This window comes from Cotesia glomerata, linkage group LG5, assembly GCF_020080835.1.
Source record: "Cotesia glomerata isolate CgM1 linkage group LG5, MPM_Cglom_v2.3, whole genome shotgun sequence".
Classification (NCBI taxonomy): Eukaryota; Metazoa; Arthropoda; class Insecta; order Hymenoptera; family Braconidae; genus Cotesia; species Cotesia glomerata.
Window position 1 is genome coordinate 2884550 of NC_058162.1, and position 16625 is coordinate 2901174.

The 16625-nt window shown below is 22.5% G+C and overlaps 2 protein-coding genes across 2 annotated transcripts in view; both read right to left on the reverse strand.

Moving 5' to 3' along the window:
- Positions 1 to 4610: 4610 nt before the first annotated feature.
- LOC123265543 (peptide deformylase, mitochondrial-like) lies at positions 4611 to 7254 on the reverse strand. Its single transcript, XM_044729345.1, has 3 exons — positions 6921 to 7254; positions 4884 to 5261; positions 4611 to 4808 (listed from the first exon to the last, which is right to left on the reverse strand). Exons 1-3 carry the CDS (start codon positions 7152 to 7154, stop codon positions 4668 to 4670), a joined length of 753 nt encoding a protein of 250 aa, XP_044585280.1. The 5' UTR covers positions 7155 to 7254; the 3' UTR covers positions 4611 to 4667.
- A 4482-nt stretch (positions 7255 to 11736) lies between these two features.
- LOC123264522 overlaps positions 11737 to 16625 on the reverse strand; it is a 107945-nt gene continuing 103056 nt past the window's right edge. Inside the window, 1 exon segment of the mRNA XM_044727804.1 lies at positions 11737 to 12205. Coding sequence (XP_044583739.1) covers positions 12041 to 12205 — 165 coding nt within the window. The 3' untranslated portion in view covers positions 11737 to 12040.

Genomic DNA, 16625 nt, shown 5'->3' on the forward strand with positions numbered 1-16625 from the left:
GGGTTTATCATCCGGGAAAATACTTGTTGGTAGTTGTTGAGATTAAGGTTAAGGTTACAAACAATGACTATGAAACGTAATACGAGTAATCTGTCTTCTTTTATGAGTAAATTGATGGTACTGAAATTAACAGACTAGTAAAGTTTTTTAATTAATTATTTGTCATAGAAAATTCGAATATAAAAATGAAAAGATAGCTTAAAGCTACACTGTAAAAAATCAGGAGTGAATTTTTACTCTAATATTAATTTTATTTTTCTAAAAATTTGGCTTTTAAAAAAATTTAACGAAATTTTCATAAAAATGATTTATTTTTGGCTTTTGTTAATAAATCCTGAGGTAAAAAGTAAAAAATAATAAATTATTAACATTATTCCCTTTAATTATATAAAATTATAGCAGGTTTTGAGATTTCTTAACAAATAAACTTTTATGAAGAAAATTTAATAAAAATGATACTTGTAGAAATTAAAAAAAATATTCATGCATTTTTTTGTAACATTCTAATTTATTTGTACTAGAAAATCGAACGCGCTTTGCGCGTTTTTCACAAAATGTTTATTATTTACAATTTAATTAATCAATATTTTTACAAATTTAACTTATTAATATTCAACTGTTGCTATGGTAACCGTTGCCAAAGTGGTCACCATAGCAACGAAAAGCGACAACAATGAAAACATCACATCAACTTTTTAATAAAGAATGATACTAAATTTAGCCGACATTTTTAATTTATTAAATTAGAACTAAAAAATATTTTTAAAAAATTGCACTTACAGTTTTTCAAATTTTTTACGAAAGAAGATTTTTTTTTATTGATTTGTAATCATTTTTTCAATGAAAAAAAAATTATTAAAATTTTTAGATGTTATCTAACTTAATTTTCATTTTATTTATTATAAGAAACTGAAGAAAAAAATTATATTTTTTATTTTATTTGTTTTATGAAACTAAGAAAAAAAGTTATATTAATCAAAAAAATTTTGGAAAACATTTTTTTGATTTTACGCAATAACAGTAAACAAAATCTTTCTTGGCGTGAATTTTACTCCGAAGAAATTAAATTAATTAAAAATAATTCACTCCGTAAATTTCTTTACCGTGTATGGATAAAATTTGCGAAAATAAATCTGACTAATTTTAATTTTTAAAGTGAGTTCTTGAAAAATATATTAATTTATCATTTTTTAAAAGCCCTTTTCAAAAATCAGATTAAAAAATTATTAGAAGTCCCTTAAGATTAAAAAAAATTTTTAAATTGAATTTTTTTGCTTTTAATAATTTTTCTAACAATAAAAAGTGAAATAAAAACATTACTTTATTTTTTTTTGTTAGAAAAAAAAATGAACGTGTCTATTAATTCCAGTATCATAACAATTGATAATAATAAAAAAGCTAAAAATTATTTTTATTAGATTTTTAAATAATACTATTTTACTGAGGACCAATCAGTCGATCATATTTCATAGGATTAATTTTTTATGTTAAGTATTATGCATCTAAATGATATATTGTATTAAATTAATTAAAATTAATAAAATGGATGAGATGTAAATATATGTATATGCATAATAATTGTGAAAAACAATCGATGTTTCTACGTAAATGCTTAGAATTTATATTAACTTATATTAAATGATGATGAACATAAATAATAAATTTTAAATTATATTTGAATAATAAATGAGTGTAATTAATATGCGCGGGCTCGCGAATAAATATGAGGTGCTTATTTGTATACTAAAATATAAATAAACATAAATATTATAATTATAAATAAATTATAAAAAGTAATATATATTTGTGCTCGATTAAATTATTTGAATTTTTAATTATTCTGGATAAATTTAATTATTTTAAAGAGTGCCGATAATTGAAGAAAAATTTTTTTATGCAAAATTTTTCCGCTGGTTCTGAATAAATAAAATTTTGAACGCTTCCGATTTAAATAAAAAAATATCAAAAGTTTATTAATATTGTTGTAATAATTATTATTAATATTATTGAAAAGATATTTTATATTTTTAGTTTAGTAAAGTTAATATTTTATAGAATAAATTCTACTATACATAATAAAAAATTACTCTGGGAAAACCAAACGCTTTTTAATATTTAATAATATTCGATAATCATTGGTAACTATTAAAATAAATTAAATTAAGATTTGTAATCACGAAAAAATAAAAAAATATATTCGTGATATAAGAGACTTACCTGTAAATGAAGAAGAATATTAATTACGCTGCAGTGTAATATTTGTAATTGTACATTGTACATCATGACTAATTTAACTGGATCTATAATTTTATATAATATTATAAATTATAAATATAATTAAATTATTTATTGAAATTATATAATTGTAAAAAAAAATGAAAATGGCTATCACTGGTAATACTGATACGTAATTTGAAACAATGTGTGTATATGTATTTGTAAAATAATTAATTATAAATATGGTATATTAAGTTTGTTGATTTTGAAGATTGATAACGTGTGTATATGAATTTTTGGTAGATTTAAATGTTATGGATATTTATGTTTAATGATGATTAATGTTGTATAATTGATTGATTAATTATAATTATTGATTAATGATGATAATAAAAAAACTGAAAAAAAATCATTATTGTGGAGGTTAATTTAATTAATTTTATTTTAATTATTTTACGAGAAACCTTGCAGTCACTACGTGACTGCTGTGACTTGTGAACTATAAATAAATAAAATTTTAATTTATTAAATAAAATAATGACTTTTGTTAAATTACACTGTGCTATCTTAACTATTGATATTAATAAAGATATAAGCTCATTCCGATGATATACTCATCAAGAGCTTTCATTTGAGTACCCACATGAATTTTAATATATTTTTCATATATTCATATATATAAATATATAAAATATATGAAAAATTGATGTGGGTACTCAAATGAAAGGTCTCGATGAGTGTAACATCGGTATGAGCTTATATCTTAAAAAATGTCAATATTTCACTAGAAAAAAGCTCATTTCTTAATTATGACTATCCTGGACACAAAATTTTTCTTATTCTTTTAATAATAGATATGTGGTAAGAATTTGCTTGTCTAATCAAATTAAGGTATTACCCTCGCGACTTCCGTCGTCAAAAGTTTATGCCAGAGTGTACGGTACACATACCGGATAGCCATTATTGACAAGCCTAAAACTTTTTGCTGTTTATGTAGTTATTTCAGCCAATCACGAAGGAGATACTGATCGTTTGAAAAGTCTGACAACACTGCGTGAGCGTTAAGATATTTTATAGTGGTTATACTGTAGTGTTTTGGACTGGCTGTAGACTTACCTCTGGTTTGATACATGCGTCTATTTATTTATTTACATACATTGAAAGATTAATATATATTATTATATTAAAATTGTTAACTTTTTGAATTTTTAATAAATATAAAAAAAATTAAAATTAATTCAGCCGACATTTAAAAATTTTTAGAATTTTTTTTTATTGAAAAAATGATTACAAAAAAATAAAAAAGAAATTTCACTTGAAAAAAACTTCAAAAACTGTAAATGCAATATAAAAAATTTTTTTTCTAATTTAATTATTAAAAAGTCAAAAATTAAAAATGTTGGCTAACTTTAGTATCATAAAAAAATACTTATTTTCATAAAATAATCATAGTTTTTTTTTTAAATAAATAAAATTAATAACTGTAATATTACACCTAACGTAAATTAAACTTTTCAAATTTGTCAGCGCATGCGCGTCTCATACTTCTTTCGCGGCTAACAAAACTTGCGCTGTTGCCACAGCTTTATTAACGTATCCCCTCCTCAGTTAAAGTCTGGTAAATTTTTCATTACTTATTAATAAATATCTCTGAAACTGTGTGGTAATTATCAATGAATTTTTTTTTTTAAATTGTTTAGTTGTTAGTTAACGTTACTCTAGTTTTTTAAAAAGATCCTAAGAAAAGTTTCTAAGATATAAAAATGTTTGTAGGTAAATTTTTCGATATCCCGTATACCGTAATGTATAAGAGCGTTCAAAACTCAAACTTTAAAATTAAATATCTCGGAAACTAGATGGTAAAAAATTCTCAAATTGCGCCAATCGACGAAGAATTATATGAACATTAATCTACCAAAATTAAAAAAAAATCCTAAGAAAACGACTTTGGCGAGGGTACTACCTTAAGTACAAAAAAGTAATTATAATAATAATAATTTTAGTTATAATAACTGAAATCTAAATTGTTATTATTTCAATTATTATTATTATTAAAATTTTTAAATCAGATATAATAATAGTAATAATAATAAAATAACTTATTACCCATAAGCTAGCTATTCACAATATCAATACAAATTTTTTTTAATGCGTACATAATCAATTAATAATAAAAATTTTAATATTTAAAATTAACTACACTATTTTCAATATTTATTCAACTATCTAATCAAAATTTTCACTGGCTCTTTTTAATAATGCGTTCCGTAATTCGTTGTTCCACATTAATTCTTGACAAACAATTGTTTAGAATAAAAATCTTGGAAATTTTATTGTTATTATTATTATTTTTTTTTTTTTGGTAAAAATCAATAATATTTATTCCACAAATATTCTTAAAAGTTTAGTAATAAATTTATTAACATTTAATCATAAATTAATAATACAAACTATGTGAAAAATAACTTTCGAAATTTATTTCTCGCAATCGGTGTATAATCAATTGAAATTTTTCCTCCTCTTCGATTGACTGTTTGCCAGACCATGCAACTGAGTGTTTTTAGATCCATCGAGTCGGTATACAATTTTCCCTAAAAAATAAATCAAAATATAAATACAATCTATCTCAAATTTGTATTTTAAAAAAATAAAAAAAAAAAAGGAACCTGTAAATGATCAAATTCATGCTGCGCAACTTTAGCAGGCCAGCCGACAGCGTCCCAAGTGAACGGTTCCCCGTTGATATCCAGCGCGTCAATTTGCACCCCCTTGGACCTCGGTACATTCGCCATCATTCCGCAAACGCTAGCGCAGCACTCCGGATAATTAGTGACCTTGAAGTCCGTGATTTTTATCTGGGGATTGATGAAAATCTTCAGCGGAATTTCTTCAATAGGTTGACCCGCGCTTTTCGACATCATCATCTCGTCGTACTGTTTCTTTGTCGTCTCTATCACGAACACTTGCGAAGAAACTCCTATTTGGGGCGCAGCCATTCCAAATGCGTCGTAAGTTCGCATTACTTTTATTAAATGCTCGACAAACTGAAATTTTAACAATTTATTAATAATAAATTTCAAAAAAAATGATAATTAAATTAGCAGACATCTAAAAATTCTTGAACTGGTTGTAACAAATCAATTATAATAAAAAAAAAAATATTTTTTGAAATTCATACTTGTAACTTTTTTTTAATTTTGAAATATGGAATTTTTTTGCTAAATTTTTTTCAATGACTTTAAAGTTAACATTTACTTGACAATTTTTTAATTTTATTTAACAAAAAAATTTGTTCCAAAAAATTATTTTTGAAAAATTACATTTTTTACTCTTTCTAAATTTTTACATGTTAATTTTTTTTGCCATAATTTATAAGTTATCAAATTATTAAATATATGCTAAATTAATTATCATTTTTTTTCAATATAATTTAATGATTATAAAAATTTTTTCATTTCTTAGAAGTCTATTAAATTCAGTATTAATAAAAAATTCAAAAAAATATGATACTGCCCGTGTAAAAAAAAAAACGTCTTACAATTGTCTTAAAATTGTCGTTTGTTTAAGATCTTAAACGTGACACAAACCAAGACAATTTTAAGACTCTTTTAAGACGCCAAAAAAAAAATTCCGAGAGCAGATTTTTGAAATTTTCGTTCTCGAATTTTTTGTGAAAATTAATTTTTAGACATTTTTTAGACGATTTTACGACTTTCTAACCGCAATATTTTTGAGTAAGATGTTTTTAAATTGAATTTAAAATTGTTAAAAAACTATCTACCGACAATTTTAAGACTTTTTTAAGACGTTTCGTTTTAATGTTCCGGAGCTCTGTCGCTGTTAGCTCTTCTTAAAATAGTCTCAAAATTTTTTTTTAAGACTAATTTAAGATCATTTTAAGACAATTTAAAGACGCTTCTTAATAATTTTGCGTCTTTAAATAGTCTTAAAAAAATCTTAAAATAGTATTAAAAAAATCTTAAAAATGTCTTAAAAAAATTATCAAAAAATTTCCAGGCTTTTTTAAGATGATATCACAATGATAGCTCCGGAAAATTATTATGGAGCGTCTTTAAATTGTCTTAAAATAATCTTAAATTGGTCTTAAAAAAATCTTAAAAATAAATTTAGACACTATATTTTAAGATGCGCTAACAGCGACAGAGCCCCGGAACATTAAAACGGAACGTCTTAAAAAAGTCTTAAAATTGCCGGATGATAATTTTTTAACAATTTTAAATTCAATTTAAAAACATCTTGCTCAAAAATATTGCGGTTAGAAAGTCTTAAAATCGTCTAAAAAATATATAAAAATTAATTTTTACAACAAATTCGAGAAGCAAAATTTCAAAAATCTGCTCTCGGATTTTATTTTTTTTTTTTTGGCGTCTTAAAAGAGTCTTAAAATAGTCTTGGTTTGTGTCACGTTTAAGATCTTAAACGAACGACAATTTTAAGACAATTTTTTTTTTACACGGGTGGAATCAGTAGACATCTATTGATTTATATAAAAAATTATAAATTTATTTGATTATTAATAAATGAAAAAAAAAAAAATTCTTTAAAAATTTGCACTTGTAATTTTTTTTTTATTTTTAAATCTGGAATGCTTTTATTAAATTTTTTTTGACAACAATTTAATTGTTAAAAAAATTGACAGATACTTTTTAATTTAATGTAAATAGTGATACTAAAGTTCTTACTTTTTTAAATTCCGCGGTTTTAATAATCTCCAATTCTACAGGTTCAGCCTGTAGTCGCAAAACAGGGTCGCCAATTTGACAAGCATGGGAATATGGCGGCTTAGCTAAATCTAAGGGTTGCAAATATTGATAAACTTTCGCTTGGAACCCGGTAAATTTACTCATTTGTCTGACAAATGCTTTGTTATGAACATTTTTAATTATTACCACTGAATTACTCAGTAATTTAATCATTTTTTACAAATTATTACACTGAACACTGCTAGTAGTTAATACCTCAGACTTTGTTGTTGTAATTCTGAGGTTAGATATACTTCAAAGTCAATTGGTAAAGTTGGTAACTACTCAGAGAAAGGAGTTAATACTTTTGAGCACAGATGGCGAGGGGAAATCCACTATTGTGAGGGATTTTTTCGACAAGCGATAATGTGACGACTGATGATTAATTTTATAGAACTCAATACAATTTTTTTTTAATAAAATACCTTAAATTAAGATAACTATTATTAAAAATTAAATATTAATTGCAAAAATTAATTTATAATTTAATAATTAATTCAGATTAATATTTATACACTCAATTACTGTTTTTGTCATTTTAATTTTGTAACAAAATTAATAAGGTGGATTTTTACATAATATATTATTATTATTATATTGAAATTAATTTTTTTAATAGATTATTTAAAAAAATTCAAACATTAAAAATGAAAATTAAGTTAGCCGGCATTTAAAAATTTTTAGAATTTTTTTTCTCTAGAAAAAATCATTACAGAAAAATAAAAAAAAATTTCATTTGTAAAAAAGTTGAAAAACTATAAGTGTAATTTTTTAAAAATATTTTTTAGTTCTAATTTAATAAATGAAAAATAGTTAAAAAATTAAAAACGTTGGCTAACTTCAGTATTAATAATACTAAAGTTATTAGAACAAAAAAATATTTTTTAAAAATTGCAGACAGTTTTTAAAATTTTTAACAAGCGAAATTTTTTTTTTTAATTTTTTGTAATTTTGTAAATTAATTTTCATTCAGTATTATACATTAAAATTAAACAAAAAATTATTCTTTTGGAATATTTTTTTTTAAATTATATTTCTTTAGAATCAATAAATTTTTGGCGAATTTCTGTAATTTAAACTAATTTTTGTTAAAAATTTAACGTTATATTTTAATAAAATATTTAATATTGCCTTTCAAATAAAAAAATTAATAATCAAAAATTAAAGAATTAATCTAAATTACAATAAAGTTAAAAAAAAAAAACTAATTTAAAAAATATTTATTTATTGAAAGAATTAAAATCTAAGCTGCGGTTATACATAAAATTTATTTTTAAAAATATAATAATTAAAATGATAAATTGAAAAACATTATTTATTTAAAATTTGTATTTAATTATCATTAATTACATTTCACTCTGACAATATTAACAAATGACTAGGTATTATCTACGCAGCCTCATTCTATTCAGTAATAATAATTCATGATTGTAATAGTAGTAGCAATTTTTTATTGATTAATTTTATTAAATAAAATAATAATTGTAATGCTAGATATGTTGCATAGGCACATTATTACTTTCTTTATTTCATAATTTTCTTATTAATAAAATTATATGCTTAAATAAAATCAAAGAATATTTTCACTCATACAGTCATTCATGTATCAATTGTCTAGAGCAATTTATAACTAACTTTTTAAAGATATTAAAAAAATAAATTTATCATTTTTTCAAAAATAATTTTATTTAATCACACGAGACCAGTATCCACTTTTTTAATTTTTTTTTTTTTTTTTTTTTATTATTAATTATTTAATTCGAATGTACAACTTGATATTTTATACTGTGATATGAAGATCGGCATTAAATTACTTATTACTATTATTACTTACACTAAAATAATAATAATAATAATTACAATAATAATAATAATAGTAATACCTAAACAAGAAGCTCAATATGAGCCATGATATTCTTGAAAATTAACCTGAGAATTTTATAATAATGCGTCTAAATTTTTTATATATTTATTGCTGAGTATAATTATAAAATTAAATTTATTTTTAATTTAATTTTGAGTTTAATTACAATTGTTTTGTTTTTATTTAAAAGTTTATAGATTTTTTTTAAATTATCTGCAATTTTTATAAAAATTTTTAAAATTTTAATTTTTATAAAAATTGTTAAAATTTTAAATTCTAATTAAGTTTTATAAAAATTTTAATTTTTAATTAATTTTCATAAAAATTTTAATTTTGGATTAATTTTTATAAAAATTTTAATTTTTAATTAATTTTTATAAATATTTTAATTTCGAATTAATTTTTATAAAAATTTTAATTTTAACTAATTTTTATAACAATTTTTTAAATTTTAATTCATTTTTATAAAAAATTTCTTAATTTTAATTTTTAATTGATTTTTATAAAAATCTTAATTTTTAATTAATTTTTATAAAAATTTTTTGAATATTAATTTTTAATTGATTTTTATAAAAATCTTAATTTTTAATTAATTTTCATAAAAATTTTTTGAATTTTAATTTTTAATTAATCAATTATTAATTTTTAATTAAATTATTTTTAAACAAATAAACTTGTTAGTAAAATAAATTTTTTTTGTAACAATTTCAAATATTTAAAATAAAAAAATAAGTAAAAAATGCATACTTCAATTTTTCTAAGCTCTTTGCATCTATTTTTTAAATTAATTTACAAAAATTTTTTCTAACCAACACAAAAAAAAATGCATTAAATGTTTTTCATAAAAAAAATACTAGAATTTAAAAATTAACTTAAAAATATTAAAAAAAAAAATTAAGGCTCTGAAAGATTCCAAAAAAAGACCAATATAATATAAAAAAATTTATTTAAATACTTAATATTAAAATAGACGCATTAATAGATAATTTATCTCGAAAATGGATAAGGTCTCCACTCCATACATCCGACAGAACCACATGTACATTTTTAAAAAGATATTTACGTCGTAAGAATACAAGTGGTAGGTATTGGTACTTATAATTATTGCTTTATACATCTATTTACAGTAAAAACTTTTTCAGGACTGTCTCCATGTCAATTAACGCTCATCTGAATAATTAACAATTGATTTAGATTTAATTTAGTCATGCTCATACTTATTCTTGACTTACAATTATCGGTTTTATAATCATAATCACAAATGATAACCATCAAGGCTAGACAGTCCCGTAAGCATACAAATAATACTAATCATTTCAGCGGTTTATAATTATATTTTATATTTTATATCAATATATATCTATGTACTCAATTTTTCTTTAATCTTCATTTAATAATAGTTTTTTCAATGTAAAAATGTACACAAAAGCTACAAGATCGCTCATATTGTCGTACTCTTTACATCTTTCAGTCTCATCGAGTTCTTTTCCACTTTTTTACAATATTATTATTTTATTCAAGACTTTATAGTTCTCAATTGAACAGTGTGCGACTGATAGCGGCTGAAAAGGCACTCAATTTTTGGAAATTATCAATTTTAATTATTTAAACAAAAAAAAAAAAAAAAGTACAAGATTTTATTTTTAAGTAAAATCCTTTTTTTCATCATTTTATTTTAATGATTTTTACTACCAAAAAAAACAATAAATTTTGGTAAATATTTACAAGTATGCTTTTAAAGAACAAGATGACACTGGATATCATCCCAGATTATACTGAGTAAAAAAAATTTTTAGATAGTAACTAGTATAATCCAGATTACAATGAGTATAATTCCAGATATCACACAGTATAATCTGAATTTTTTTAGCTATTATCTGAAATTTTTTTTCACCACAGATATCACTGAGTATAATCTGGGATGATATCCAGTGTCATCTTTTTCTTTTTCGTGTAGAGTCAACCATTTTAATTTTAATTATTTTTAATAAATAATTTTTCTAGTTAATATTTTAATTATTTTAAACGAAATTATTTTGTGAAAATTTTGATATATTTTTTTTTTGAAAAATACAAAAAAAGTGAATAATTTTAAAAATAAGTTGATTATCACAATTTTAACAAATTTTTTAAAAAATTTATAAATTTTTTAGAAAATTGTAATATTCAATTTTTTTTTTTTAATTGTTCATTTTTTCATGTAATTTAAAAAAAAATGTATCAAAAAAAGATAAAATAGAAATTTTATCAAAAATTTTTTCCAGTTTTTAAAGACAAAAAATCTATCAAAATCTTTATTTTTTTTTCATGACATTTTTTATTATAAATGCACCGCAAAAAAAATTTGAAGATGTTAATTTTTTACCCAATTATGGTCCAAAATAAGATTGACCCCACTTGTAAATAATTACCCAAATTTTTTCAAATCAATAAAAATTTTATTAAATCTAAAAAACTTCCATTGAACAATAATAATCTAAAATTCTCCTAAAAATCCCTGAATTTATTTTTGATAAATTTAAAAATCATGATATGTCAAAATCGGAGAAAACTCGTCAGTATAAAAATTTAAAAATAAGGCATTCAGACAATTAGAAAGGGCGTGCCCTGAAGATTCTCGCGGTCACGAGAGTACCATCAGAAGAACCGAGTTCAGCATTCACGTCCTCATCCTCATCCATCTATTTTATTTTTATTTTTATTTTTATTTTTATTTTCTCTTCCTTTAGACGTCTCACGAGACCATTGAACTCTTCATTCTCTCTTTGTCATATGTATTTTCACACTCGATCACATAACTAGCTTACGGCTGGCCGAGTCCAGTCAAATTATACATTAAATTCAACTAGACAATATTAATTATTACAACAGTAATAATAATCAAAATAATAATTGATATATGTACACACATGTACTCGTCAGTAGCTCGAACTTGTAACCTCAATTATTGTTCCGCCTGCGGTTGTAGTTTGTAGTTCGGAACGCGACGCCAGATGGCGCTAGTCGCTAGTTACTAGTTCGGAACATACAGGAAAGCATTATTACTGAGTGGAAGGCTTTCACATCCTACGCTACACTTATTTAACTAATTAATTAATTAACTAATAATTTTATTGAATTGTAGGCTAAGTTTGATTATTCACTAGTCGCTAATTAAATTATTTGTTTTTGTTTTTATTTTTTTTTTTTTGATAATTTAGTAAACGTAGATGGTCTTCAACTGGTCCTTAAGCTCTGGTGGAATGGCACATGTATCCATGTCTGACTTGCGCTTTACCAAACGTCGCCAGCGCCCCAAATTTTTACGAATTCCTTTGGCAAATCCTGAACGGTCGCCTTCCAAACCATGTACTAGAGTATTCTGTAATTATAAAACAAAATTTGTTTTATTAATTATTCAAAAATTATTAGAAATAAATTTTAGTTCATAAAAATCCCGATTTATTAATTATTAATTATTATTAATATTAATTAATAATAAAATTAATTATTATTAATATTAATTAATAATAAAATTAATTATTATTAATATTAATTATTAAATTATTTTGGGAAAAGTAAAAAATAATTAAGAATTTTAATAAAGAAATTTTAATATAAAATAAAATAATAAGAAAGAATTAAGTAGGTGGTCTGATATCTAAGCTACGTAGTTTTCTTTATATAAGAATCAAATATAAATATAAATATAAATAAAACCGAGTAGTATTTATTAAATAAATTCGCTTTGATTGTGATTATAAAATGATTGTATGTCGAAATCTGAATCATAAGTTCTTTTTTGATTCTTTTGATCGTTTGTAAATAAATAAACCTCCCGCTATAATACCGTACCAGACACTCCGTCGTTGATTTCTCCAACAAAACTTTATTGTTATGACTATTATGATTATTATTGTTATTATTACGACTGCTCATTTTAGACGGACAAAATTCAACTTGGCAACTGAACGCTAACTTCTCGAATTGTCAGACGCTTTTCACGTTTTCGTTTTACTGAATTTCTATAAATAACTTCCTTATTTACTCTCTTCAATTATTTATTACCCAATCAAAATTTAATAATAGTAATAATATTTTTAATCGATGAAATACTAAAAAAATAAATTCGAAGTTCTAATTAGTAAATTGTCTAACTCTATTTTAGAGAATCTTCCATTTATACGATTAAAAAATTAGTTAAAAATTTATTATCACTTTAAAAAACAATTTAATATCTACTAGAGATATAATATTTTGATTAAGATCATTCAAATAATTTATAATTCGACTATTACTACATTAAAATGTTGAAAAATTACCCTCTAAAAAACAAGGAGTTAGATTAATTGCTAATTAGACCGTCGAATTAACTTGAAAAAAATTTAAGAAAAAAATTCTTGAACCAAGAAGATAATTTTAAAAAGATTCATTATTTTTATTTAAGTAAAAATATTCTTGAATTGATAAAATTTTCTTGATTTAAATCAATTTTGCTTGGTTTAAGAATTTTTTACTTTAATGTAAGACAATTAAATTAAGTCAGTAATAATTTTTGTTTCTCAAATAAAATTAATAAGATTAATAATCTTATTATTATTATTATTATTTTATCTATCTTTAATGAAAAATTTTATGATATGAATTGTGGTAAATACAGGCTAAAAAATATTACGAATAAATAAAAGTTATTGTATGAGACTAGATAGCCAATTAACTAAAAATTAAAAAAAAAAAAGTATTAAAAACAACCAGTTGAATTTCTCTGAGCAAAATTGAATCTTATTTTACAAATTATTTTTATTTTAGTATTTTACTCTATGCTTAGATTTTATGTTTAAGAAAACTTAATATTGAGTTGAAAAATATTTTCGAAAGGGAAAAGTAAGTCCTACCTCTGTTTTATGACCCCGGACACATGGGTCACACAAAGGACTCTTATTTACTTTTCGGAGTTGTACATATATTTTAGTAAGACATCTGTAATTTTACGATTCTCAAGGAGAGGCTTAGACCTCATTGTAAATGTTTCCTATTAGTTTTTAAGTTAGTACAAACCGACTCTTTCAAGCGTAAGGACGCTTCTCGAAAACGTAGTCTTTTAAATAAAGACTTAATATATGAATGTTAACCACTGTGTATTTCATTTATAAATATAAAACCTAATAATCACGATTACCTATCCATAACTTCCAAAACAACCAGTCTTTAGAAATAAATGTTAAAAAATTATTATTATTAAAACATATTGCATAAATTATTTCTAAGATATAACATGCATAGTATCGATTAATCAAGGACTAGACCTTGTGTAATACAAATGCGTGTTACGCGTATCCATATATATATATTTATATATATATATATATATATATATATATATATATATATATATATATATATATATATATATATATATATATATATACATCTAAACGTATTTCCGACCTCTTTGTATCTAGTCAGTACCTTCACAAACGTATATTCAACCCATTTATATATAAAAATACATATAATATAAATATATGCATAGAAGTGAGTAACAAAGTCTATGAGACTATGAGACTAAAAAAATTCTAAACAATCGTAATCGGCAGTGTTGCCGATACCACCGGAGGTAAAGTATATAAAATACGGTGCTAATCTGACGAAAGCGTGCGATCAGTTTTTATCGTAGTAATAGTATTGTAACTAAATTAGTAGTTGTAAAAACACATTTACACTATCGAGAATTGAGCATAGAAGGCGCCACTTACTAGATTAAATTACTTATCTATCTATCTGTATGTATTGGAATTTATAAAAAAGCTATTTAGGACGATTGGCTGTAATTGGAATATTTTATTTCGGAGTACACAAGTGTCTTTTTTATACTTAGTAATTATAATATATTATATATTATATATTATATATAATAATAATAATAATAATAATAATAATAATAATAATAATATATTAATAATAATAATTATTATTATTATTATTATTATTAATATTATTATTATTATTATTATTATTATTATTATTATTATTATTATTATTATTATTATTATTATTATTATTATTATTATTATTATTATTATTATTATGTTTCGGGTGATTACTCATATTTATTATTTGTTTTGCTAGTACTTTTTTTTCGTCGGAAATCATTAACGTTTCATTTTGACAAGTTTTTTTTTCAGGAAAAACATTATTATTATTATTATTATTATTATTTTAATTTTTATTAAAAATTTATATTATTTTATTTTAGAAGAAAAAATTGGTAATTATTTACAAGTAAGATATAAAATTTTTATTTTTATTTTTTTGTATAAAAAATGAGCAATTAAAAAAAAAGTTGTCTACAATTTTAACAAATTTTTTAAAAAATGTTGATATTAATTTTTTTTTGAAAAAAAAAATTAATCAAAAATGTCAAAAAAAAAAATAAAATAGAAATTTTATTCAAAAACATTAAAGCCAAAATTTTTTTCAACTTTTGAAGACAAAAAGGCTATCAAAATCTTTATTTTTTTATCATAAATTTGCTGTAAAAACTAGCAGAATAAAAAAAAATAAAAAAATGTTAAAAATATCAAAATTAAAAAAATGTTAAAAAATAAAAAAAAAAAATGTTAATTTTTCACCTAAATATGGCCAAAAATAGGTTTGACCCTTGCAAATAATGACTAAAAAATTTTTTAAACTTTTTTTCTAAAAAATTGATGATTTTCAAATTCTAAAAAAATTGATCAAAATTCTAAATTCTAAAATTGAAAATTCAAAAAAATTTTTTTTGAAATATTTAATAAAAAAAACGGCCACTGGCCAATGCCATAAATAAAATTCCAAACACCTTTACTAATAAAATTAAACGTGGGAAGAAAAAGTCGGTACACCTACAATACAAGTCTTTTCGTAAGACCGACTGTCAATTTACTGACAATTTACAAGTACAATATTGTACACAACAAAATATGAAATAAAATTTAGCTCAGTATAAAGTATACTAAAAAGTAAATTTATATTAGAGTGTAGAACCTAGAACTAAACCTACTACCTACAACCTAGAGGCAGCTAGCTACCTGGGTCAGACTCAGTTGCTCAGGTTGCCAACTAACGAAATGTACATATAATGGTACATAATACAAAGAAAGAGCCTTCGCAATACAAAGTACAGCCGACAATATATAATAATACTACCAAAGTAAGGTAAAGTAAATGCGACTACGGATAATATAATGTAAGTAAAGAAGAAGAAGTAAGACTAGACTTGGACTAAGACCCCGGACATAACAGATGTTCGTTTTATTCCTTTTACCGTGCTCATTCTCATTTTTTTCTTTCTTTTTGCTTTATTACCCTACCCATCTACCATCCACTTCACAACACACTCCTTTTTTTTCTTCCTTTTATTTTTATTTTCATTTTTTCCCTCTTCCTTGCTCGGCAGACAGAGAGCTATACAGAGAATCGGGAACCAGATGAGATGAGATTAACGCCTGACCTCGTACAATTTTTGCCTCCAACTCAACTTTCAAAACACTTATTTTACTCAGTTATATTTCTGGTCGTACCAAGGTATTAAATTATAAATACTACGGGTATTATAAGAGTACAAGGATTGTTTAACTATTATAATATTGTAATTCATTTTTAGTTTTTTTTTTTTATAACTATTATCAATGGAAATACATTAAAGATGGCGAGAGAGTTTTATTGATTCTTTTAATGCAAGGGAGACTCAAGTTGCGCTCTTATCTATAGTTCGGTAATATTATCGTTTACAACAATACCAACTACCTTATAGTTTTTTT